The sequence below is a fragment of the Pogonomyrmex barbatus genome, unplaced genomic scaffold, assembly GCF_055798465.1.
Source record: "Pogonomyrmex barbatus isolate J1 unplaced genomic scaffold, ASM5579846v1 scaffold7, whole genome shotgun sequence".
NCBI lineage: Eukaryota > Metazoa > Arthropoda > Insecta > Hymenoptera > Formicidae > Pogonomyrmex > Pogonomyrmex barbatus.
This window is the reverse complement of record NW_028297171.1, coordinates 7,089,875-7,115,480: the sequence shown is the minus strand read 5'-3', so window position 1 is coordinate 7,115,480 and position 25,606 is coordinate 7,089,875. Positions and strand designations below refer to the sequence as shown.

At 40.3% G+C, this 25,606-nt stretch overlaps 1 protein-coding gene and 2 long non-coding RNA genes across 6 annotated transcripts; 2 read left to right on the top strand and 1 right to left on the bottom strand.

The window, feature by feature from the left end:
* Nucleotides 1-2,684: 2,684 nt before the first annotated feature.
* On the top strand, nucleotides 2,685-5,102 carry LOC148934958 (uncharacterized). The gene is made up of 2 exons (XR_016140981.1): nucleotides 2,685-2,952; nucleotides 3,059-5,102. It is a non-coding gene; the product is annotated as an uncharacterized LOC148934958 (long non-coding RNA).
* Nucleotides 5,103-6,618: 1,516 nt separating this feature from the next.
* On the bottom strand, nucleotides 6,619-15,012 carry Amun (protein amun). The gene is made up of 4 exons (XM_011640154.2): nucleotides 14,085-15,012; nucleotides 10,471-10,567; nucleotides 9,585-9,900; nucleotides 6,619-9,191 (listed from the first exon to the last, which is right to left on the bottom strand). Exons 1-4 carry the CDS (start codon nucleotides 14,231-14,233, stop codon nucleotides 8,734-8,736), a joined length of 1,020 nt encoding a protein of 339 aa, XP_011638456.1. The 5' UTR covers nucleotides 14,234-15,012; the 3' UTR covers nucleotides 6,619-8,733.
* Nucleotides 15,013-16,331: 1,319 nt separating this feature from the next.
* Nucleotides 16,332-25,031, top strand: LOC148934957 (uncharacterized). 4 transcript variants are annotated; one of them, XR_016140977.1, is made up of 3 exons: nucleotides 16,530-16,648; nucleotides 18,077-18,245; nucleotides 22,624-25,031. It is a non-coding gene; the product is annotated as an uncharacterized LOC148934957 (long non-coding RNA). The 4 variants fall into 4 exon arrangements; XR_016140980.1 differs by lacking the exons at nucleotides 16,530-16,648; nucleotides 22,624-25,031 and adding an exon at nucleotides 16,332-16,441 and having other exon boundaries at nucleotides 18,077-21,849; XR_016140979.1 differs by lacking the exons at nucleotides 16,530-16,648; nucleotides 22,624-25,031 and adding an exon at nucleotides 16,657-16,797 and having other exon boundaries at nucleotides 18,077-21,849.
* The last annotated feature ends 575 nt before the right edge of the window (nucleotides 25,032-25,606 follow it).

Genomic DNA, 25,606 nt, shown 5'->3' with positions numbered 1-25,606 from the left:
TTCGCCAAGTGGCTACGAATCGTCGAATAAATATCGCGTATGTGTATGTTATAATTCGAAATGAGCAATGTTGTATAGGGGATTTATTATATGTAACATATATATGCCGATCAACATCAATGAAGTGCGATAATACGCGCAAGCGTGTAATTATTTATAGCGCTCTCAATATTCCGTATGCCGTAAATATTAAATGCTGTATATACCGTGCCCAGCAATACGCCTGAATACGTAAATAGACGTATTAATTGTTGCTGATGGCGCGGCGCATAGCCTGCATCACGCCATACCGATACGGGGAGAGCGGCATTTATATAATTGAAACTCTTGCGTGTATAGCTGGTACATATCGATCGCGGCCTCCGAGGGTCACTGAACGAAACGAAACGAGAGAACGAAGCGGGCACGGTGCGCGAACACGGCAACGTCCTTCTGCGCCGATAAATAATTATAAGCAGGAATTTTAGCGTAAAAACCCTCGATGCCGGATGCATCGATTGTAACATATCGTTACATAAAGAAGAGTTAATCACATAGCGTTTTTGAATGCACATGGGTTTAGAGTGCAAAATTTCATGCTTTCAGCAAAAATATATGTGTGTGCGATGCTCTCCTCATTTTATGTTTTTTTTTTTTTTCTTTTGATTTTGAAAAGTACTTTTGTACTTTTATTTATTATATCGTCTGATTTAATGTTTAACTTTCATTTCGATTAACTCGATTTTATTATATCTGTATGATAATAATATAATTTAAAAGGAAAAGGATGGATTAATCTCGAGTTAATTAAATGATATGCTATTGGATAGGTCAATATGAGCTCTTTGAGCGAAAAATTAATTGATTTGGTAAACAATGCTATATTTGAAGATACATATTGAAGTTTAATATTAAATTTATATACTTTACATATGTGTATACATTATTATTACTTATTTTCTTACTTATTACGTATTTTGTTTGCTTCCGATAATGCATTTCTCAAAATTGATATTGATTAAGGTTTCTCCCTTGCGATATTAAGTTTTATTTTTTTTGAACGTAAGATTATTAATAACGATTTGTTTCTTGAGAATTCCTTTACATATATAAATCTTTAAAAATGTAATGTCATTAATATATTCTTTAAAATATTAATTTTTATTTTATATATGAAATCTAGTTTTTTTTAACGCAAAGCTGAACTGTTTGATTATCATCAGACAGTTGATATTTCTTAAAATTAATTTTTATTATAATTCTTATGAGATTTCTGAATGTGAAAATATTCTTCAATTAATTTGCGACTTCAACAAAATTTTTGCACGATTCACTTGGTATACGCTTCAAGAGGACCAGAAGTTCGAGCTTGAATTTTTCAAAGTATTCCGTGGAGTCCCATTGAGAGAACGCAGTGGCAGCATGAAACCCGGTTTCCCTTCGTAGGGCTGCCGCCCTTCAAGGCTCACGGCCGACCGACTCTTTGTCGTCCCTTTGACGTCCCTGCAGGATGTACGAAGCACTAAAGCGAAGCGCAGGGCCGTATTGGATGGGGAAACATACAATGTGTTCCTAAGAATTTTGAAATAATACCAGATATAAATTATAGTTAGAATTTATGAAACGCACAAAACGAGACGAGCTGAAACTAAACTGTGCCTAAAAGCAATAATACAAAAGTTGATATAAAAGCAAATATTTATATAATGGAAAATACAGTGAATAACGAGAAAAATAATTTTTTGTTGAAATATGTAGATATTTCTTTTGTAAAAATAAAGATTCATTTTTACAAAAGAAATATCTACATATTTCAACAAAAAATTATTTTTGAATGAAGATTCATTTTTACAAAAGAAATTATATTATTATATTAATAAAATTTACCATATATAAAAGATTAAGAATTAAGCCAAGAAGACAAATAATTTCACAGAGAAAATTAAATCTTTTGTAGAAAATAAAAATTACATAGATCTCTTTTAAAAATTTTCTTTATCTATTTTGTAGATAATTTTGTTTGAACATAGTTGAAAACCTTTTGATATTCACAAATAACATCTCGTTTTCGAGGCTTTCAAAAAATTTCTTTTTGTAACATTTTTATATAACTTTCAGTTGATTTTTGACAACGACTGAATGCATGACAGAAGGCATTATTTTCTTTGACCATCGTGCCAAGGTACAACTTGAAAGATTTCAGTGTGATGAAGAAGTTTTTGGAAAGCCGGATTGCTCGCATGAAATCGCCGGGTTAAGAGCCCCGGACGTGCCGGAGAACGTCCGTTACTGAGCCGCAGGGCAGCTGTTCGTAGCAGGACGATTTTCAAAGGGCGACTTCTAATGAGCTCTCGCTACCCCGACAGAGGGTCCGGGAATACTGCTGGGAGATTATGTTTCCGTGCTTCGTCCCTACTCCGTCCCTAGCTCTCTATCCTCGCTTCGTTTCTACCTCTGGAGATTTCCCGAGTAGCCAGGTAAGAGAGTCTCGCCTCTCGACACCGAGGCTATCAGATTTTTGCCTCGCGCTGCAACAGAAATCTGATAAAGTAAATCCGATATCTTTCATTGGCAAAGAAAATGTTAGTCGCTTATATAAAATCGCAGCGAATGCTCTCTTTTTTTTCTTATGAATCGAACTTATTGCTTGCTCTGCGTTACCGCATTAGGCTTTTAAATAAACGGTAGTTTGAAATCGAGTAAATAATTTGGAAATGTTCGCACGATGACACCACAGCGCTGGTCGTCATTCTATGGCTCGTTTTTTCTCCTTTACAGCGATGTAAATAAAAAACCTAAGCCGATAGTCTCGCAGCCGCTAGGTCTGTTCCCTCTCGCTTCTCGGATACCCGGCACATCCCACATCGGAGTGACGCGTGGGAAAAGTAACCCCGGTTTAATGTTACAATATGAATGATTCCTTCACTTTCCATGGAGGCAGTTCTATAGAACCGATATGCATTTCCTTCTCTAGTAAGTAATTTAAATACATGCCGGTAGATACAGGTCTCGGCCTATACAATCCGCCGATTGATCCGTACGAATTCTATTCAGTAAAATCTTTCATTTTCCTTTCCAGCGGATTTAAATGACGCAAAAACACGACAAGTCCTGGCAGCACGCGCTCTCGCTGGCATACAGCGTTATGTGGTAAATGCCATGATAACACCACCGTCGCGTGGGTCACATGCACACGTCGTCGTCGAACGTTACGTCACCGCGTCTTCACCAACACGGCCGTCCACACAATCGCACTTGTGTGACCTTGTGTTTTGTATATATCATCCTTCTCTGCCTATTCTCCCCCCCCCCCCTCTCTCTCTCTCTCTCTCTCTCTCTCTCTCTCTCTCTCCTCTACTTTATCGCACTTTCCCGTCCGCACCCCGCGAGAATATCTCGCCTCGCCCCTGTTGCTCTCCCGCACCATATCGGCGTCACGTGTGGCACAACCAGGAGAAAGGGAGCATGAGGAGAAAGAGGAGATGGAGGAGGAGGACGAGGAGGAGGAGGTGATGGTTGAGGTGGCGAAGGGGGACAGAAGGGTGGTTTAAACGGGTGAACACGTCGCAACTAAGGTCGCGGCGGACGTTACTAGGTCACTGGAGTGACCGCGATGCATTGCACCCGCACCCGCTCCTCCCTCCATCCCCCTTTTGCGTTGTCCCCCTATCTTCCTCCTGCCCTGAATTTCCCGATGCCCTTTCCTCGATGCTCTGTGTTTCTCTTGAAATCCGTGAGGGCAGAAGGAACGAACGAGGTGAATTCTCTCTCTCCCGTTGTATAATCACCTAGAATGTTTGCATTACAATCGCACGATTTATACTCGCGTATAATTTTTCGATGGAGATACATTCGTAGATATATAATTCTTCGAATCTCCATCGAAAAATTTTGCAAACTCCTAAAAAAGTTCAAGCAATGTTCCACTTCTTTACTCTTTAACGATACATCGCTCTACTAATTCGCAATCGAATATAGATAGAATACCATTTGTAAAAATTACATATGAAATGTCTATATTTTTTTTTTTTCGAAATCTATTTGACGTTTTTGTCTCTAGAGCTTTTAGCATTTTACATGCTTTTTTTAAATTCTCGAATACTCGTACTCGCAAATATTTTTTTTGTATCTTGAAAATTTTCAATCATCGTGTTAAAGAGGATTCTACAAATCGACAGATACTTGAATAATATTGCGAAAATTGGAACGAGTTTTTTCCTCGATGGGAGTACCGCGGCCTGGCGCGCTGAAACTCAAGTTTGAGTTCCTATAGAGTTCTCGCTTCACTCGTTTACGCTTCGGCAAACCGGTTTCGACGATTTCAGCACCGACGAAAAACCGGACCTCGATGGACGCGCATGTAAATTGCATGGTTTCAAAGCACAATCGAACTTAACGATAGACAGTAGAAGCAAAGCGCTTTAAATATGAAACCTATATGCATGATAATTTAGACATGAAAAATATTAAATATTCTGCATATTTCTTCAAATTTAAATATTTGTTTTTAAACAATTGAACGTGTTTTAATATAGAATTCATCTTACAAATCAGATATTTTTTTCTATCAAATCTAAATTATTTTGTGAAAGATAAAATTGATTTTAATTGAATTATAGATTAAAATGGATCTCGAAAAAATTTTGATAAAGAATTTAAATCTCTTCATAAATTTCTTTCACGTTAAATTCAATAGTTAAATAGATAGATATTTTTTATAGATTAATAAAATTTTGCAGAAAATCGAAGATTAAATATTCTTTCTTTGATTTGATAAAGATTCTATCAATCATAAATGTCCTGGAGCTTCAATAAGCTTTATCGACTGATATAAAGAATCCATTGCGTGGACAAGCGCTAATTACTTCAACTTTGACGAAAATGCATTTTTGGCTTAATTATAAAAGTAAGGAGCGTAGTATGAATCCAATTATCGCGTCATAAATCAGCAAACTGCAAGGTGTCATCAGGCTTCCCTCTCTCCTGCATTCTATTCAACGAAGGTCAACGACATAGCTTTACAATGCTCATTTATTGCCATCCATTCGGATGTATGTCATTCACCTTGATTTACTACTACTGTGTATTTCAGAGAAGAAATAACATAACGTTTTTAAATTTCATATATGGTCAATTTCTTTATCTTTGCGAAAAGCAAAATAGATTTAAAAAGAATGTCCTGCAGAAGTTTTTGGAAATAACAATAACCGGGAAAAAGTCAGAAAATACCTAAAAAAAAAATCGCAAATTTTCCTGAAAGGCATTTAAATTCTTTTAGAAAAAGGGCTATAGGAAATTCCAAAATTTTTAAATATCGTTTCTATTCAATATATACACAAGCATATACACATTGTTGATAATTTTTTTCTACAAACTTTTCAAGAATGTGCTATTTGAAAAATGGCAGGTAAAATGGTTCACCATTATAAGTCGGATAATATTATCTGTTAATAAATTTCATGTTTCAATTTTCGAACACATTTTTATATAGCTCGAAAAAGCGCATATTTCGACATTACTTCATAAATTTCAACATTTCTACATATCTTTTTGTATTTTTTATTTTATATATTCATTGTCAATAATTTCAGCGCACGAAAAACGAGGCATTTTCTTTGCAATATATTTTTCGTGCGTTAGCCAAGAATATTTGTTAATAATTAATCGTTAATATTCTTACTCCTTCTCTTCTTTCTTATAAAAAACATTAAAAATCTGAAGTAAAATAGTAAAAACGTACAGAGGCTTCTGGCAGTCGAAAACGGACGTGGTTTTGTGACCGCAACTGCGGTTTCACTTCTCTCCCCAGTAAGATGAACGACGAGGAGTCAAAGCAACGCAACGACGAGAGAAAGTCGGGAAGATGCGAGAGGCGAGATGTATTTTACTTTCACTTCTCGCACGTATCCGTAATGCCACCGCCGGTCAGGTTCGTTCAAAGCTAAAGAATGACGAATCGTTTTGGAAATTCACAGCAATTGCAGGGTTTCTCGTCGCGGTTTTTTCTCTGCTTTTTACATGCCCGACCCTCTTTTCCAATCTTTATGAAAACAAGTTGTAGAGATAATATCTCATTTGCATTGAAATGCGATAGTCGTACAAATATATGAATTTAAAGCTATAAAAATACAATTAATATAGTAAATACTCTAATTGCGAATTTAGAGAAAAGAAAATACTCTTCACAATTCTAGTATTAGTTTTAAAATCGGTTAAAATTTCTTTTTTTTTTTTATAGTAAATAATTGCGTTTTTATTGTAAATAATTGCAAAATTCCTTTTTTAAAAACTTGACTTTCATAAAATGTAAAAAAATCGAAAAACAGATTGAATGTGTAAAATAAAAAAAAATGGAATATGGGAAAGGTGAGAAAAAGGAGAGCAATTAACCTAACAGTTAAAGATAAAGAGAATTTGAGAATTAAAAAGCTAAGAATTTAGGGGGTTCAAACGTTCATTAAAGCATTTATAACAACAAAATTTAGAGTTTCAAGATCAGAGAAAGCTTGTCGTAATAATCAATATTCAAATGAACTTTCGAGTAGATACTAAGTACTTAAATAATTAGAATATTCTTAAAACTATGCGCGCGTATAAGTGTGTTTTATCGCAGGCCGGACGCTATTTTACTGAGCTTGATGGACTGAAAGCATTACTTTTATTTCTTTCTAAAGTTTTTTTACTTACAAGGTATTTGGTTTGCTCCATGCATCACTCTGACATGCAGTTTTCTCATTAGGTATATAAATTATGGTAATGATTCGGTATTATATAATAATTATAATTATAATAATTATTTATTATTATTAATATTAATATTATCATTATATCCAGTATTTCCTTTGCCTTTTTTCGCTACTCACGGAGTGCTTTGCTCTCTTCCTCCCCTTCTCCTCATTCACATACATTTCACCCAATTTCTCTCCCTTTTTTTCCCTTTCTTTCTCTTTGCAACAATAATCGTCGCTTCCCAAGGAATGATTCGAGAACTCCACCGTGTATTGATTCACGTCGCGCGAAACTGATAAGGCATGATCGATTATCGATTAACTGAAAATGACGCGCGCGTCCTGAAAGTAATCTACGATATTGTGATTCGTAGATTTCTTTCGAAAATTCTAATTTAAAAATGTGGATATTTAATTGTCAAACATTCTGATATATTCGAAAGAACTGAAAGTTGCCAACCTTTCTGATGAATGTCTAGAATAAGAGAACGTGAAATATTGATTTACTGAATATTTATGCGTGTAGAACCATAACTTGCGGCCTCGGAATGAATAAAAAATAAAAAAAAAAAATATATCTTTGTCTTTCTTTTGCACATATATTCGTGTACCAAGTTACGATTCTACCAACCTCTATCTGCAAATTCCGTGGCCATTTACGTGTAAACATACAACATTGCTTTGCACTCGCTTGCGACATTACTCTGCGAAGTTAATCCATCGGATTATCGACCTAGAAGAGAAAAAAAGCTAAAAAAAAAAAAAAATACGCGCGACGATTGGAAATATCAACGAAAAGTTGCGGCGGTCGGTAACAAATAGAACATCACGAGGGAGTCTCGTTAGTTATTTACGACGCGTCGCAAAGGGTGGATTAGAAATGTGTAGACGATGAGAAATGTGTATCAAGGTTTTGCATCATCTTCTTGTTTGTAGAACGGCAGTTGTGTTTGTGTTGAAGAGCGGTAATCGAGGAGCCGTGGAAGAAGATATTTGAGTATTCGGATATCCGGCAATTCGACAACATAAATGGTTTGACAAAAAGAAAACACTGTCTGCAAAACCATCTCGGGTCGAGATAATTTTTTTTTTAAATTGCCAGTTTAAAGATTCAAAGATTTCAAAATCGAAAGTCTTCGATTTTCTCAAATTCTAAAAATCGGAAATTCTTAACGTAAATTCGAAAAAGATCAAAGATTTTAAATATCGTTAAGATTTCCCGCGTCGGAAAGTGATATGTCGACCGAAGAAATTAATAAAAAAGAAAAAAAAAGAAGATAATTAGAAACTCGTCAAGAGTGCCAGGGATACAAAGGCTTATTCACTATATTCGTGAAAGGTCCTTTATTTCTAATAACACTGAGTATATACTTTCACGTTTCCTCGTCCGCTCCAACATACTTTATACAGGAGATCCATAATCAAAAGGTGGTGCAAAACTCTTGCTGACATTGCTGAACGCGCGAGATTGTCCGAACAACAACAACGACGACGAGGATGCGGCTGTATTAATCTTGCTTGACATCGACGAGGATGCGAATTCGTCGGTCACTCGATAAAAATGGCTACCAGAACGGGAGGAGCATAAAGAAACGAGACATAACGAGACTATGTCGGGCGAAAAGGATACGAAAAGGAAGAGAAGCGGAGTAAAATGGATTCGAGAATTCGAGGATCCCAGAATCCATCCGAATCTCTGGAATTTCGCGAATCCTCCCTTTATTTCCTCGTTCCTCCCCTCTCCCCTTCCGCAACGGGAGCCGAGGATGAAGCGAGCGGCTATGCTCCGTCCAAGCAATCGCGCAATACAGTAATTCATCCATCCATCCGCGTCCGTCCGTCCGTCCGTGCATCCATCTCTATACTACCTATCCGTCCGTCCGTCCGTCCGTCGTCCATACGTCCGTCGGTCCATCATCCGTTCGATGATTCAGAATCGACGACGCGGTGCCGCGACGATCGACAGACTTCTGGCGGGCACGAAAGTGCTGACGTTGTTGCTCGTCGCGTCACCGAGCCGATCGGGTCACTTCTTGCTCTTCTTGGTAGGCGGCTCCTGCGCGTCCTGCGAGTCCTCCTCGGTGTCCTCGCTATCGGTAGGTCGTGGCGTCGCGTTATTGCTGCTGTCATTTGTAATGAGAGAATCATTTGTGTCCTCGCTGGCGCCTACAACGGGATGATCGCCGGCAGTAATCGGCGTCGCCGGTTTATCCATCGAATCCTCAGTGAAGGACGTTGTCGTGCTGTTCTCGTCGATCGCCGCTGGATCGAGCGCCGCCGGCGTGTCTTTGCCATTCGCCACTGTCTCTTGATTGCTATCATCCGATGGTTCCGTCGCCTCGCCGTTACTGGCACCGTGCGAATTGCCATTTTCTGTCGAACCCGGGATGCCATCGAGCAGCTCCGGCTTCAGTTCGGACGCCACATAGTGTGTCCATAGCGCCAGCTCAACTCTGTGTGGGCTCCATGTCTTGCCGTTTGACGCTAGAACAAATAATATTTAAAATGACACTTTACAAATGCTCTCTAAATGTTTCCCTTCTCTCTTTTTCCGAGCATTTTAAATGTTCTTGTAAAACCTCGAAGATGTGAAAATACAAAAATACGAAGCATTAAAAGCTCAAGGATTTCACAATGAAATCAAGATATCACAATTTAGTGAAGATATCATTAAAATCAAGGAAATAAAGTACATTACATTTTATTCGAAAAGGTGCGCGGAAATATAAAATTAGCTACTGGAGATTCAAGAATCCGACGATGAGGAACCAAGTCACGCGGGAATAATGTGAGAATTTCCTTTCCAAGGATTCGATACGGTAAACGCGCGATTCCAGGATTGCATGCACGGATGTTAAATGAGTCATAACCGCTTACTCTGTTTGTTCAGCCTCTCGACGGTGTTCTGAATGTGCTGGACGAAGTTTAAGTATTCCTTAGTGGTGTAATCGATACCCTCGATCTCCGGTATCGCCATCAGGCACTCGTCCGCCATGAAGGGCGCGTTCTCCGGCGACGCGGCGGCGAGCAGGGCCGACGCCATCGTGGTACCGACGCCCTTCAGATTCGACAGCGCCGTGATCGCTTGCTCGAGATTCGGGAGCTTCTTAAACGCCTTCTTCGTTTCTGCCATCACGGCGCGCGGTGTGTTCACCTTCACCAGGTAGGACAACTGCGGATAGAACTTGCCACGCTGGAAAACAAAATGGCGGTCAAGTCCCGTGGAGCGCCTGGATCCTTGGATCGAAAGCGAAAATCCGTTTACACTCGTCGAGTCGTCACGTCGTGATCTCGCACCTAGAGCTTCGCCAAATCCGAAAGCTATGAGTTTTATATTAAGATAACTAACGATTCGAGACACGATTCCATTCCGACGATACATTTCTTCTCAAAGATTATTTCCATCGGAAATAATATTGTTTTCATTTATGTTTAATTAAGATTTTCGCCGATGCATCTTCTTGTTCTCAAGAATAAAGACCTCTAGATAAATAAAGCGAAAATTGTGAGAGCTATAGTTTTGTGCGCTCCATTAATTATAAGCTGCAATATCCCTTATCATCTAATCGTATATAATCCAATTGTAAAAGAGATAACGATCGCGCTTCACATCATTGTTAACTCACGGGCTTTTCACACCGCTCTGCTCAGAGCGCCGTTAGAGACATTAATAAAATTCGCCTAATTAATACTCAAGACGAAACCACGTTCGGACTTGGCGGGATCCGGGATTCGATATCAAACGAGGAAACGAGCGACTTACTATTTGCTTCCATTTCATCGTCTGTACCAGCTCCTCGTGATTGAGATGCGCGTCCTTGCCACGTGATTTGATCTTCTTCGGAAGCTCATTCTGATACCTGTCGATACAAACAACGAGATCCAGATGCGATCAAGATTGATTCGTCGTTCAAGAATAGAGAAGCACGCATGTATATATGCATACACATGCATGCAACGGCCGCACGCACGCACGCACCACATACACACACACACACACACACACACACACACACACCTACGCGCGTACGCATGAGCGACGAACAGGCATGACGTAATCGCGCCGCTGCTGCTGCTGCAGAATACAGGAATTCGTTAAAGGCTCGATTAAAAATACAAACGCTGCCGCAAGAAGCATGACACGCCCCTCGTCAACGATTGGAGGACGAACCCAACTTTATCACGCACGTGGATCACACGTGGATTCGCGATCTCAATATCCGTCACAATCCCTTCGGCAAATGCTCGAAATTATCGGGGCAACAACGAAAGCCGACATTACAAAATTAAACATTCAGGAAATTGATGGGCTCAAAAAAGCGATGTTCGAGGAAATTAAAAGATTTGCCCCAATAATCGAAAGCCCGAAAGAGAACGAAAATACGAGGATGTTTATATTAATGATTTTTCCCTTTGTTGATGAATTATTAGAATAATCCGAGATATTTCATAGTGAATTCCGCAAAATATTAATAAATCGGCTTTCAATATAACTGTAAATAAGCGGGATTTGTATGATCCAATGTATTTAATTTCGGAGATCTCGAATTCATCACGAGGAAATTATTAAATATGCAAACTATTGGACTATTTCATCTCGCGAAATTTGTTGATTATGATTTGAATGATATGAATAAATTATTATTAAGATTTTTGACAATTCTTATTGTAGTAAAATGCTGAATAATTGAATAGTTATTACGCATAGCGCAGTAGATAGTCAGATCTAATAGGCTCGATTAGACTTTAATAATTTTATTTATTATTACATAAAATAAACGCTTGACATATTAAATTGAAAATTCAAAGCATTTTCGCCCGAATGATTAGATTTATTTCTGAAATTGTTATAAATTTGAACTTTTCGAAGAATCCGATTTCAAAGGCGATAATTCTCCCTTAAGCCTCTGTTTTTGACATGCATTGTTTAAAATAAATTTTACCATATTTTTGTAAGCTTTATCGTTTTTTTAAATAAAATTTCCGCGTTGCTCTTTCAAAAGATATTTTCAGTATTTCCCGGGTAGTAACGTTTCACAAAGTTGAAACGCGCGCTGCACCTCGTAATACCGCATATCCGCACACGGCTTGGCACCGTGGAAAAGCAGCCTTGACACAAACTGGCCTCAATGGGAATGAAAACAACGGTACTCCACTTCCCCCTGACCCCTCGTCGCCCTCACCGTCGCTTCTGCAACACGGAAGAAACTGGCGCGTAAAGTCTGTCCTCCCTTTACCCCTACCTACCATCCTCTTGCTCGTTCGTTCTGTCACTGTCTCTGCCCCTCTTTTTCCTCGCAATCTCATCGTAACACATCGCGATCGATAAAACGTTCGATCCATCGCGCCTGAGGAAACAAACAATACGGCTTATCACTGCGCGAGATTGACAAGAGAATTGATACACATATCTTACTTTTTTCAGAAAATCGTTCGTCATATACTACTAAATTCATTCATAATTTTTATAGAGGAACGTTGATATTTATTTTGAACTTTTATAGAAAAATTATCCAAAGTATAATTAAAAAAAAATTGATAATGCAATAATTTTATAAAATTATTTATTTTTAGTTTATGTAGTTCACGTAACGATTAAATTTTTTATTTGATAGAAATATTTATTTACTGCACGCATGCGCGAACAAAGAATTCATTGTTATTTATAATAATGAGATAATATTTTTATCTGATGGACATCTCTCTTAATGAAAACTTTTTTTAAGATAAATTATTTAAATAAAAAATATTAAAAGATGTGAAGAATTTTTGAAATCATATTGGAATTGTTTGCTGTCCTATTGAAGGCATTCCTAATAAGTCTTATAACCTATAGATCCTTAAAAAAACTTAAGTAACATCTTAAATATAATTATGTTTTTAAGTTTCGTGATTTATAAATTCTTAAATTTCTAAATCTTGCTCTAATGCTCAAACTATTACAGCTTCTGTTTTTTTCAGAAACATCAGTCATTCAAATTTCTGCAAATTTCTGAATATTCAAAATGTTTTGAAAAATTTTGAATTCTTAGATCCAGAGGTCCACAGTCTTTAATGTCCCGTGGATCTAAGAATATTATTACTTCCAAAAATAATAAAAATTTCGTATATTTATTTATAGTTTCATAACATTTATAAATGTCAAATTCTGAAATCTGCAATCTTAGAACTGAAATCTTTAAAATAAATTTGTACTTTATCATCTTATTTAAATAAAATATGAACATATATATATATATATATATATATATATATATAGGTCATTACTAAATATAAATATATAATTAACTGTAATCATCAAGCTTTAATATTTTTAATCGCTTAAATTTTTCAGTTAACAGATATCTTGAAAAATAATGAGTAACGTGCACATCGTTATATATATTAACATTGTTCGCGCGATATCTTCAAATTATAAGATTTATCGATAATCCGTCCTTTCAAATTTTCCGTCATGCAATTACTGTCACTCACAGATGAGCCATTTCATCAAAATCGATTGTCATATTAATGCAATAAAACAAAAAACTCTTTGTAATCTTATTCTGTCATGACTCTTTACGGATTATTTACACAAATAATTAATACATAGTGCAACTTATTCATATAAATAATTCACATAAATAACAATTGTGCATACATAAAATATTTCTTTAATTAAACATTCTAAATATTTTTTTATGTACATCATAGACATAGAAAATTCACAAATATTTTTATAATTATAGATACGAATATATGATTCACTTATTCTTTTGTCTCTTCTAAAAAAAAAAAAAAAAAAATCTGGCCAACCAGGTCAAGTAAAAAAAAAAGAGAAAATAAGATACTCTCTGTTAATCAATTCTACTTCGTATCGATCCCGTTCTACGTGATATTAAAATCATTATCGCAATCGTAAAAAAAAATATCTTGAAATCTGCATCTTTTCGTGCGGAGCGTCATTCCATCGCGAGACGACTAAGCACGTGACAGCGAGAAGTTGTCCGCGAGAAGTCTGCGAGGTAAACCCCCGTGACAGTGCGTGAAGGTGACATACGGGCGCGCACACGCGGCGTTGCCGCTCTCGCTTCGCTCGCTCGCTCGCTCACTCGCAGAGAACAGTGCGAAGCGGGTTCATTGTCCCGCGTGCGCCCCGTGGTAGAACGCCGTTTCCTCCCTCGGGCCGCCGTAATGTCGGCCCCATCAGTGGCGGCGGCAGCGCGTTTTCTCTCTCTTTCTACCATATCGTCTCTCTACATCTCGTTCGTTCGTCTCTTTCTCGCGCACGCATACACACGCGCATACACACGTACACATCATACATACACATTCGGGGAGATGACAGCGTCGCTGTGCGTCGCCCCGTCGCGCCAGAGTACATTTAGCGATACTTACCAGTTATCTAGCTTGATCAGCTCCTCGGGCTTTTTCGACTTGTGATCAGCCTTGAGGCGCAATGCCTGCGGATAAAGTTTGAGAACGTGTTCGAATTGCGTCGCGGTGCCCTCCGCGAAGAAAGTCGCTGTGTCTTTCACGGAAGCCATTGCGATAACGCGGGCTTCGATCGACGGCCGTCGGGGCGCAGCACCAGCGCCGCCTGCTGCCGCTGTTCTGTAAAGCACCGCGTCGTCCGCCGCCGTTGGCTGTTACCACCGGTGTCGCCGCCGCTGCTGCCCCACGGGCGGCGTTGCCGTATCTCTCTCGCCTGCTCTTTGCCGAGGAATCCTACTTCACCCTCGTGAATTCCCTCACCAGTGCGGCGCGAGTAAGCGCGTCGCGTGGGAAATCGATGACGGTGGTGGGAGAGCACGTATCGAGAGCGACGTTACACGACGGTCTCTCTCAATTCCGAAGCGAGAAAGCGGAAAGATCCACGAGAACGTACGTGCACGGTACGTGTAAAGAATCAACGAAGTGAGAATGGAAAAATAAAAAGAAAACGCACACGGACACTTCCCTTTTTTTTTTCTATTTTTTTTTAGAGGGAATCGACTCAGCTCCCGTTTCCTTCTTTCTCTCCCTCTTCCCCTCACGCACGTCCGGTGAGAGTACGGCGGACGTACTCGAGTGTGCAAGACGAAATCCTCTCACAACACCGTGCGACGTCTCGAGAGAAAATCACACTGCCATAAGAACTCTCTGTCGAACCTCGCTCGACACTGGCCCGGGTGGGGAGCCGACGCGACGTTGCCAATAGGCGGCAGCACCGCTCGGGTTGCGCCTCTATCCCCCCCTCTATTACAATTGCACCTCTCTCCCACCAGAGAGTATCGGCAGTCTCCGTCTTTCTTTCTTTCTTTCTTTCTCTCTCTTCTCTCTCTCTCTCTCGCGCGCGCGCGCCTGTCGAGAGTCTCCGTGTGCACTCTCCCCTCGCGCCTCACACACTTACCACCGGGAATACGTCTGTCACGCTTTCCCTGTCGAGTCGCTCATCCGTCTCTCTCACTCCGCCCGACGACCCCGTCTCGTCCTCTTTCTCTCCGATTCGGTCCCACGGAGAGTCCGTATCTCTCCCACTCGATCGCCGTTTCTCTGTCTTCCTTCCACGCGCCTGTTCGTGTCCTTTTCCTTGCTATCACAGTATCCTTGTCTATCGCCTTTGATCGCCCCTATATATCTCTTGTGCGTCTACCTCTCTTTTTTTCTCTCTCACTTCCTCTCCCTTTCTTGTTGCGTTCGTCTCGCTCGCGCTCACGAACCGCGAAATTCGGTCGAACACACGCGACGACGTGCCTTCGACACCTTGTGCAGTGTGTCGGAAGGGAGCGTGAGGAGATTCTACGGAGAGACTCCTTTCTCTACGAACTGACGCGGCGCACCTCTCTTTCTCCTTCTCACGCACACAGGCACGCACTCGCTCCCTGTCCTTCTGCTTGACAATAAGCGTATCAACGTGACTCTGAGTCCGTTTGTCGCGTGCGTTTGCTCTCGCGTTACGGATGCAGAGTGATTCCGTGCTGGTACTCGCAGAAGAGATGGACACGCGCGATGGTGTACGCCTGTCTGGCACGCACAGAAAACAGCGACGCGAAATCGCACGTTTCTTGCGCAGCGCGTTATAATACAATATTTCCGTCCGCTCCGTATATTATAAGCTATGCGCTCGTTCAATTTTGTACAACCAACGTCGCCCGACAGGCGTGTTTCCACGTAAGCGACTGAGGTTACGTTGCGCGACGATCGCCTCATCGACGGCGAAGCCACGGAAAGCGGCGATTGGTCGAACGCGGTCTCACTCTGACTATCTCTCTCTCTCCCCCTCCATCCTCCTCTTTCGCTCTCTCTCTCTCTCCCCACCCTTTCCTGTGGTCTCGCTCACTCTCTCGCTTGTTCACCGATCGCGTCCGGCGCGTTCAATGCGTCGATATCCTTGTTTCTTCATCAGAGAATATTACGCGACCGTCGGTGAGAATCACCGATATATCTATCGAGCTTGTTTTATCCTCAACAAAAATCGCTCAGCTGCGCGTTAACGAAGATGCATGCGGGCGGGCAGACGTGTTGTACGTGCTGTTGTGCACGCGAGCGCGCGCACGTCAGCAAAACGAGTCTCAGGAAAACGAGAACACGCGGAGGAGACTCACATAGCCAATCAGCCTACCCAATCGTTCGCCTCGTGTACGCGTATGTGTGATTATAGTAAGCCGACCGACCGACTGAGGGCAGCACCTTCGTTCGGCGCCTTGATTGGCACCCCGCCAGACTCTCTCCCCGTCCTCGATGACCGTTCCTGACAAGCAATGAGCGAGCGAGTGAGTGAGCGAATGAGCAAACACAAACGAGAGAAGAAGAGGGCGCTTTTCCCCTCGTCGTGTTCGTGCGTCCGGACGCCACATCCACCGTCAGCTGCGCATTGCGTTCCCCACTACGGCGCCGTGTTGGAGGATCAGCGGAGACGCGGTGTCCAGAGATGGATAAAACGACTCCGAGTCGTTCCATCGTTGTTGTTGTTTGGAGATGTAAAAAGCACAAGTAGAAATTTCCACGCGCCGAGATATTCGCCTTTCGCAACAATATAGATTTTACAGAACTAATAATGACATAGTGATATAATTAGCCTCGTTCTATCGCGTGTATCTGATTAACTTCAAAATTACTTCATTATTGTGTAAGGTCATAAGTACACACACAAGCAGCCGCTTGAGGCATTAAACCGAGAGGGAAGACGCTCGAGTTTATTTTAAAGTTTATACGCATATTATATATGTAAAGTTTTTAAATACAAACGTATATACTTCCTCTTTGTCGTTGCTATTTTTATTTTTTCTTTTTTGCTTTTTTCTTACGTACAACACTGATAATTAACGATAATAAACGAAATAAGGCTAAGCTTTTTAAAAAAAATTCAATATAATTGTTACAGCTGTAAATATTCAAGTTAAAGTTAAAGTTATATTATGCAGCTGTCTCTACAGGGACGCATGTATACTTTGTAAACGGATGTCCCGCGACGAAACGCTCGACTGTTTCTGGCAGCCGCTTCAGACCGATTCTCGAAGGGTGAAACTTACGCAGCTGCGTTCAGGCGATATGCCGGTGTGCGCATTTGCCAAATTTCGCCATCGTGTCTGTTTATAAGATAAATACGTAAGCTGCTGATGGGTCATGTTCTTTTAGGACATCCAGTAGAGCGTGTCGGGCGGTAATTTATCAAAACTCAAGTGCACACTAAGTTGTTTAAATTCCAAAATGTAGTAACGTAATATAAAGAAAAAAAAAAGCGACAACTTTGAGAATAATTTTTGTTCTTCCGTGAAGAAATCGCGAAAGGTCAAAGATACAACACATAATCTCGAAAGGTCAAAGATACAAAAGAAATTTTTAATAAAAAGATCCGATAATTTTATAAAAAAATAATTTTAGTTGCGAAATGAAGACATTTTAACAAAATTTTCTAATAAAATTTTTTAATTAAAATTTCAGATAATTTTAAAAAACTAGAAAAAATGATTTATATAATTTTTGCCTTGCGTGAAACATTGGCAGAATAATCGTGCGAAAATCTTTGTTAAAACAACAAACCTTAGAGCTTCTTAAGTAAATTTCATCAATTTTTTTCAAAATTTAGCAAAATAAATTGTTTGAATATTTTCTCTAAAAAAAAGGTTCAGGCCTCGATTTCCGGTTCGTTCATAAATCTTATAGAGGGACTCACTTTCTTATGAGTACAAATAAAGTTCAGCAGGGAAAAGAGCGATAAAGATGAAGGGAACATGAGATTTTCCCAGGAGTGTCTTCCTGCATTTTGACACTCCACTTTCTGCTATTTCCTGCTCTTTCTGAAATAACGTCAGCCTTCGTGCGTTCCTAAATTTAAGCTGTTTCGACTGCTGGAGATTCGATGGCCCTTAAAACTGCAATAATGCCTTTTCCTTTCTGCCCGCCAGACGGAGCTTCATCAAGCGGAGTGGAACGGAGCGGAGCAAAGAGAAGCGATTGTGTGGAGAATATAGGCACAGGCATGCAGACCAGACAGATAGGCAAGCAGGCAGGCAGGCAGGCAGGCAGGCAGGCAGGCAAGCAAACAAGCAGGCAGGCAGGCAAGCAGGCAGGCAGGTAAACGGGCATGCCGAGTATAAGCCCCAACAACATGGCCGTCAACTCACCGTTATGCGCCTCGTGCCCCCTATACAAAAGAGAAAGGGCCGCGCCAGTCGGTCCGCCCCCTCTGTCCCTCGGGCGCTTGAAATTCAATTCCGGCACTGCCACATGGCGGCGTTGCCAGATCGCCCCTCGTTCGCTCGCTCGCTCGCTCCTTCCTTCTCTTGCTACCGTCCGTTATCGAACGTTCGATTTACACCGCGCGCGCGGCGCGGGAAGATTTTCGTCGAGGCGATATCACCGCGTAAACGGCGACTTTACGGGGAAAATTGCAACGCGATGCAAAGCCAGGAAAAATGTAAATACCTGATATACGTGTATAACAGATGTAATAAATTAATACGATACAATAGTGGATAAACCGAAGAATCTGGAATGAAAGAAAATAAATTAATAATGAATAATTATTATCGTTGAACGCTGTATCTGGAGATTGTATCATTTGTAACCGTTATCTTTCGTCTCTTTACACCGTAGGACCACGTGTCATACATACAAACGATAATTTTATCACAGCAACGAGACAGCCATCGGTCGATAGGATACATTGATTTGTTTGTATTCGAAAATATATATAAGTCTTATTTTAACGTGACAGTTTTTTCCAATCGTTTGTGTGTACGGGATCTTAGACGTGCTCTGTGTTCATCGACTCATCACACAATTACCAAGGGCAATCGGCTTTTAATCCGGAGAACGTATCTGATTAATAGATCTACACGTGTGTACTCCAATTACGAGCGTACGCAAAACGTCAGCAAAATTAAAATACAACGATTGTTTTCTCAACGCAGCAGTAGCCATGAATTTCTATTCCTATCTATTCTATTCCTTCTGTATTTTAAAAATGAAAGAAGAGCGTACATCTTAACGCCAATGTCAATAGTCGTCTGACTGTCGAAAAGTAAATTGTGTTTCTTCATAGAAAGCTTAAGAGATAATTACTTTTTCTTTTAAAGTTTGTTGTGAGTATAAATATATAAATATACAAAGATTATTGCATATATATATATATATATATATATATATATATATATATATATATATTGAAGATGTATATGAGGTAAAAACTTTCGGAAACGTTCTTCTTTGTCAAGAATTAAAAGTCGACAAGTATCAGCAAGGTGTTGTCAGCAGGGAGAATTGCATAAAACCGTGCCGATTTCTCGCAATAATTCCATTGGCGCTGGCGATGGCGACATTGAAAACCCTTCAATTCGCAAACGACGCTAAACCGAGGTACGCAGAAAAAGAACAGCAAATAAATAATATCGCAAGCGATCCTAAGTTGAGCGACGAGTCACGAAACGTCATATATTTGTCACACACGGAGACCAAAAATATAACGAATTTGGAAGCATTGTTTCTTGAGAGCAAAAACATGCAGGCAGTTCATACCGACTACATGACGCAGATATCGATTGTTGTAAGCATTATGTATATACGGAATATATTTATAGCGGTTATATTTTCTAGGCATACGAGTTAGAAGAGAAAGGGAGTATATCGCTTTAATATATATTTTTATACGACTATATATTTTTCTTTTAATAAAATTAAATTATACTTGATCGCAAATATAACTGAATTAAGGAGAAATTCTCGTAAACATATGTATGGACTTTTGATAAGAATCGTTAGAGATTATTTCCAGATCAATATTCAATGTTTCCGTTCTTATCCGCCCATTTCAATTCTTATGACGGAACAATAGCGAATTAAAGAAACATTAATTCCTTAATCAAAATTAAGATATGTTAACGAATTCCTTTCTGCTTTACATCGCAAAGAATATCGCATTGGTAACGCGAGGCAGTATACAGAGGGGAAACAAGAAACTTTTAAATTCATCTCTCTAGCTTCAGAGATCATTATGTGTGATTATGTGTATTTCACAAGGTAGATTCCCATATGGACTCTATCATGCACTTATTTTGGAGGAGGCAGTGGGAGGGGGGGTGAGACCAAAAATCAAAGGACTCATAAATAGAGGAAGGGAAAGGAGAGGGGAGAAATACGCTCGTGACGTCATGATGACGATTCCGAAAACGGAAAATCCTGTCGCGCGATTCGAAACCGCGTCACCCACGACGCACGATGCCATCCAATGAGAAAAATTGACGACATCCACACAACTCGAGGAGTATCGCGTAACTGCTACACAATTCGTGTGCCAACATCGCGCCGAACGTGATGTTACACGCCGAACACGTGGGGCTCTCATTCTCATCTCTCTCTCTCTCATTCTCATATTTCTCTCTCTCTCTCTCTCTCTCTCTCTCTCTCTCTCTCTCTCTCTGTTCTCACCATCGTCTATCACCATCTCTCTTCTCACTCGCCTCGTACACCTCGTGACAATGTCGCGCCGCTCTGACGTGCGGACACGATCGAAGGAAAGCAGCCAGCGAGCGAGCGAGCATGCGAGGGACGAGGCTGCTTTATCGCACGACCAATCCGAGCGCTGTGACCTTGAGCCGCTTCAGAGAGAGAATATAGCTAAATATAGCTGTGTGAGCACGGGCGCGCGCGCGCTCCGAGTGTGCTCGAACTCCCAACCCAGCGTTTCCTCGCTCGTTCGCTCGCTCTCGCCGAGCTTGCTCGCCAAGCCTCCTCCGCGAGTTCATGCCGACGATCGATATTTATTTATTTACCGCGGAAACTCGCTGGATTAAAGTCGATCTCTCGGATATTTTCACCGCCCCGAGGATGCGTCAGCCGCACCAAGCGCCTTTCCCATCTCAATAGGAATTGTTGAAATGTAGAATGATTTTTTTCGCTCAGCGCGAAACGTTCTCGAGGCTGTCCTATCCGCGTCAAATTCCGTCAATCACATCGACGAGGAGTTGAATCGCGTTCTAGATTTGTAACGCGCGCGGATATCTCGAATATGATCGTCTTTGCCCGTTTCATATATCTTGCATAGCACTATTTCTCAAGATCTATAATAATAATAATAATATTCAAAGTGAGATTATTCTCTAATTTCTCTAAAGATCAAATCCTACGTGCATTAAGATTGCTGGGAAATTATTAGATAAAAATTATTAGACGTATATACATCAATTATAGTTTTCAAGGTATCGTGATTACTATTGCAGCGAGACATTCGTTCTGCAATAATTCTTCGAATAGAGGAAAATACGCAGCAAGATATAGATTGTACGGTATCGCGGCTGAGCACGACGGCGGTGGCGATGACGAGTTGGAGAGCGAAGCAGTTCGCCTTGGTCGCTACGAAACAACTCGATGTGTAAGCGAACGAGCGAGCGAACCGAGCGACGGGATAGAGCGCGATTTCTGCGCTTGGGAACGCCGATGGAATATTCACCGAATGTAATATGGGCATTATTATTGTATCTATCGATTTCAATACATAATGCCGCGGTTATTATGTTGAAATTATTATAAGTTACATCAATAATCAACGTGCGATAATAATATAATATTATTACCCTACCCTCAGTCATTAATGTCATTCATACTCCATTACAATGTTATTATTATTAATTTTGTTAATATTGTACATATGTATATATACAATAGCTATGTTTATATTTTATTTATTGTTATAATTATTAACTTTCCGCGCGAGAGACAATTCTTCTCTCAGCATTCTAAATACCAAATGCTCTTCCAAATGTGGAAGATAAATTGAAAAGAGGATTGGTTTTCATTTTTAATATGGGAGGGGAGTAAAATGATGGGTTTATTAATGGATTGAAATTGAAGTACTTATTGATTAGAACCAATTCGATGTTATAAGCTTCGATATTATTAATGAATAATGCTTCGTTTCCCAATTAATGCGTATTAAATTTTAATAAAAATTCGACATTCGTGTGTACGTAAAACGAAATATTTCATTTCTTGCAAGCTAAAATAACGCTATAAGCAATCAACAGTTGTCTCGTTCCATCTCACAAGATTGCATTAAATTCAAAAGCAAATCATACTTTTTGCATCATGATTATCGTTTAAAAAAATTCGAATTTATTATAACATGTTCTGAATCTCTAAAGCAATTTTTCGTGATATGACTCCTTAGAATTTAATCCTCTTTCACGTTCAGTGAAAGTACGCGCGTCTTAACGCGGTCTTAACTTTAAGAATTTATCAACGTTCATTGACGTTATTATTGTTATTAAAAAAGCTTGTTTCCGTGTTAACGACGTTTCTTATCACGGTAGATAAGAAGCGGGATACACGACGTGCAAAATGCACAACGTGCCGACGTGACATTCGGTCGGTGTTCGAACGTATCTTTTTCGCGATTTAAGACCTTCCGCGATAAGATTGTCATTCATGCATCGTGAATCAGGGACTTTATTTTTAGACCGGCGTCTGAATGAAAGTGGAGTAACCCGTCGTAGTACAACAAGAATAGAAGGAGAATAAGAGAGAAGATCGCGAGGGTAGAGGGAGCGAGGGAAGAGTGGTCGCAGGGTGGTCGGAGGGGGACGGCAGAGCGGGAAGGGGGGACAAGGGTGGCAGACGCTTCTGTCGGGATCCGCGAGTAAATCGTAGTAGATCTTCCGCACACGTGACTCCCGTTTCCCCTTTTGCCCCCCCGCCCCTCCCCTGGCGTGCCGCGTCCCTTCCGCCACTATTCGTCTCTTTCGTTCCGTCGAACGTGGACACGCGAGACACGCGGCCAGACGTACGCACGTGCGCACTCGGACACGTTCGGTTTCGTTTACCTACGAAACCGAACAGCGGGGAGTTCACGGGCGGCGATACATGAAATGATCGACGAGTGACGTATGACGACGAGGACGACAACAGTGGCGGCGGCGGCTGCGACGACGACGACGCGCCGCCGCCGAGTGACGCACGTGGGAGCCGAAAGCGCAGATATATGTATATTGTATGTATGTGTATATGTATGCAGATATGTCCCGCGGTGTGTCGCGTCATAATGTTTAAACGGAGGCATTATGTAACGCGTTGCAATATAACATACACAGTGTCCTAGAAAGGTACGCAAGATGCTACGACAGGTAGCGTTCGCACGGTTCGTTCACCCGAGATCATCCTTAGACAGACTAGAAGATAAATGGTGAAAAATAGTGGTTGTTTAATGAGATGATTCCAGACTTGATGATTGGAAGATTTACTTTGAAGGAGATTGAGATTAGTCAAGTTCTCAGGATTTATTCGAAATACTATTTCTGTATTAATTTTTGTATTAATTCTATTATTCTGTTATGATCTATGTTTTTGACTTAAAATTATTTTATTTTTTTTTAAATAAATATATTATAAATAAATATATATTTTATTTAAAAACTTTTTTTTCTGGCATGTATCTTTGGTAATAAAGCTTCTTTTTTTAAAAAAAAATATATTATTTTTGTTTTTTTAAAGCTCTTTGATCATGTTGATCCAACTGACATTATCATACGATAAATTCGAAGAGAACAGCAGAATTAGTCGATTGACGAAAGAAACTGGAATATAATTAATTTCGACTTAATTAATCGACTCATTTTTTATTTCTAACCTCGATTGATATGCGACTTGGATTGTAGGATTATTAACATTTCATTGATAATAATTTGATAAATTTCAAAAAACGATAATCTCGCACTTGCATTTTACTAAGTTATTTTTACACGAAATGTGGCTCTCTAGATATACCTTTGGAGTATAGGCGAAAACTTGGAGGCTGACTTGAAAGTAAAATCCATCTTGAGATGGATCCTTCGGTATTTGAATAATGTAGGAAAGAAAAACCTGCAACGATATAAGCTATAATAATACAGAATTGCATATTCTACGCTTCTCTGTTTGCTGCCTATAAAAAAAGCTTGGTGCTTACTATAATATCGATACATAAAAATTTTTTAGTTTTTGATCACATAAATTTATGTAATTTTGATATAGAAAATACATAAAATAATTAATAATTATCATTTAAAAAAAATCCATTTTTTATCTTTTCATTGTTCCATATAATTTATATCTTTGAAGATAAATGCTCTGAATTAAAATACAAGTGTGTGCGTGCGCGCGCGCGCGCGCGTGTGTGTGTGTGTGTAATTATATTATTACATAAAACTTTATGAAGACAATGAGTAAAATTAATCTTGATATTGTTTGCTACATGACAATAATATCATGACGAAAATCTTTAATAATTTAAATCTTTAATAATTTATACTTTGATTTTTAGAATATAACACATTCTAATTAATACTATGATTATTTGTACATCTAGATACTGTCATTATTGTGTCATCAAATAGTACGTTTAACATAATACCAACCCGCGCGGGAGACGAAACGAATCAACCATTTGTGTTTACATATTTCTCCTGAAAGGCCCGATCTCACTCCCAATGGCAAAACCTACCTTGTCGCGCCCGCGCGCGCGACCTTTCCATCATCCTGTATAGAGGCGGAAGAAATACATCCCCGACAAAGCACACGCGCATATATATATATATATATATATATTATATATATATATATATATTGAGAATATATATATATATATATATATATATACACACACATACGTACGGAGTGCAGTGACACATGCAGACGACGTGATCGCGAGCGCGCGATTCAATAAGTGGCAGGCAGGGATCATTGACACCGGCGTTGGCGCCCGTGCGGCCGCGCGCGAAGGTTGTACTACGATGTTTACGGTTTAATTCGAGATATACTCGAAATGTCACGTGTGCACGCGCTCGCGGCATTGCACACACCGCATCGGGAAATGCGGGAAAGACGGTGAGAGCGAGGGGGACGGCGGCAGGAGGGTAGAAGGGAGAGGAGAATGGGACGGGGCCGCGAGGGAGAGGCACGGGGGGGATGCAAAGATCGACGTGCTGTCGCACGCGGAGAGTGACTCATCGCCGTTACGTGCGGTGTGTGCGTTCCCCCTCGCCCTCGCCCTCGCCCTCGCCCACCCCGTCTTCCCCGGCCCTGCCTTGCCCCCCTTTCGCCGAGGACAACGCGGATCTATCGTTCGCGGTTCTATTAACTGGGTCAGTATTGCGCCGCTTGCCCACTCGCTCCCCTTGTTTCGAGACGACACGGAAGATACGCGGGTTGTTGCGAGACGATAGGAAGCAGGCGGATACCCCGAATGACCGTTGGAATCGATCCGGGGATGGAAGATTCAGTCGTTGAATCAATTCAATCGCGATCACGATATTGAGATTACAAAAGCTCGGATATCACGCAGGCGTGTAAGCGATCAAAGCCGATTTTCATGAATTTTTGCTCGATTATGGATTTTTTGTCGTTAGACTTAAAAGTAAATTAGTTTCGTGTAATCATTTGCCTATACGTTTTTTAACTGAATTCCT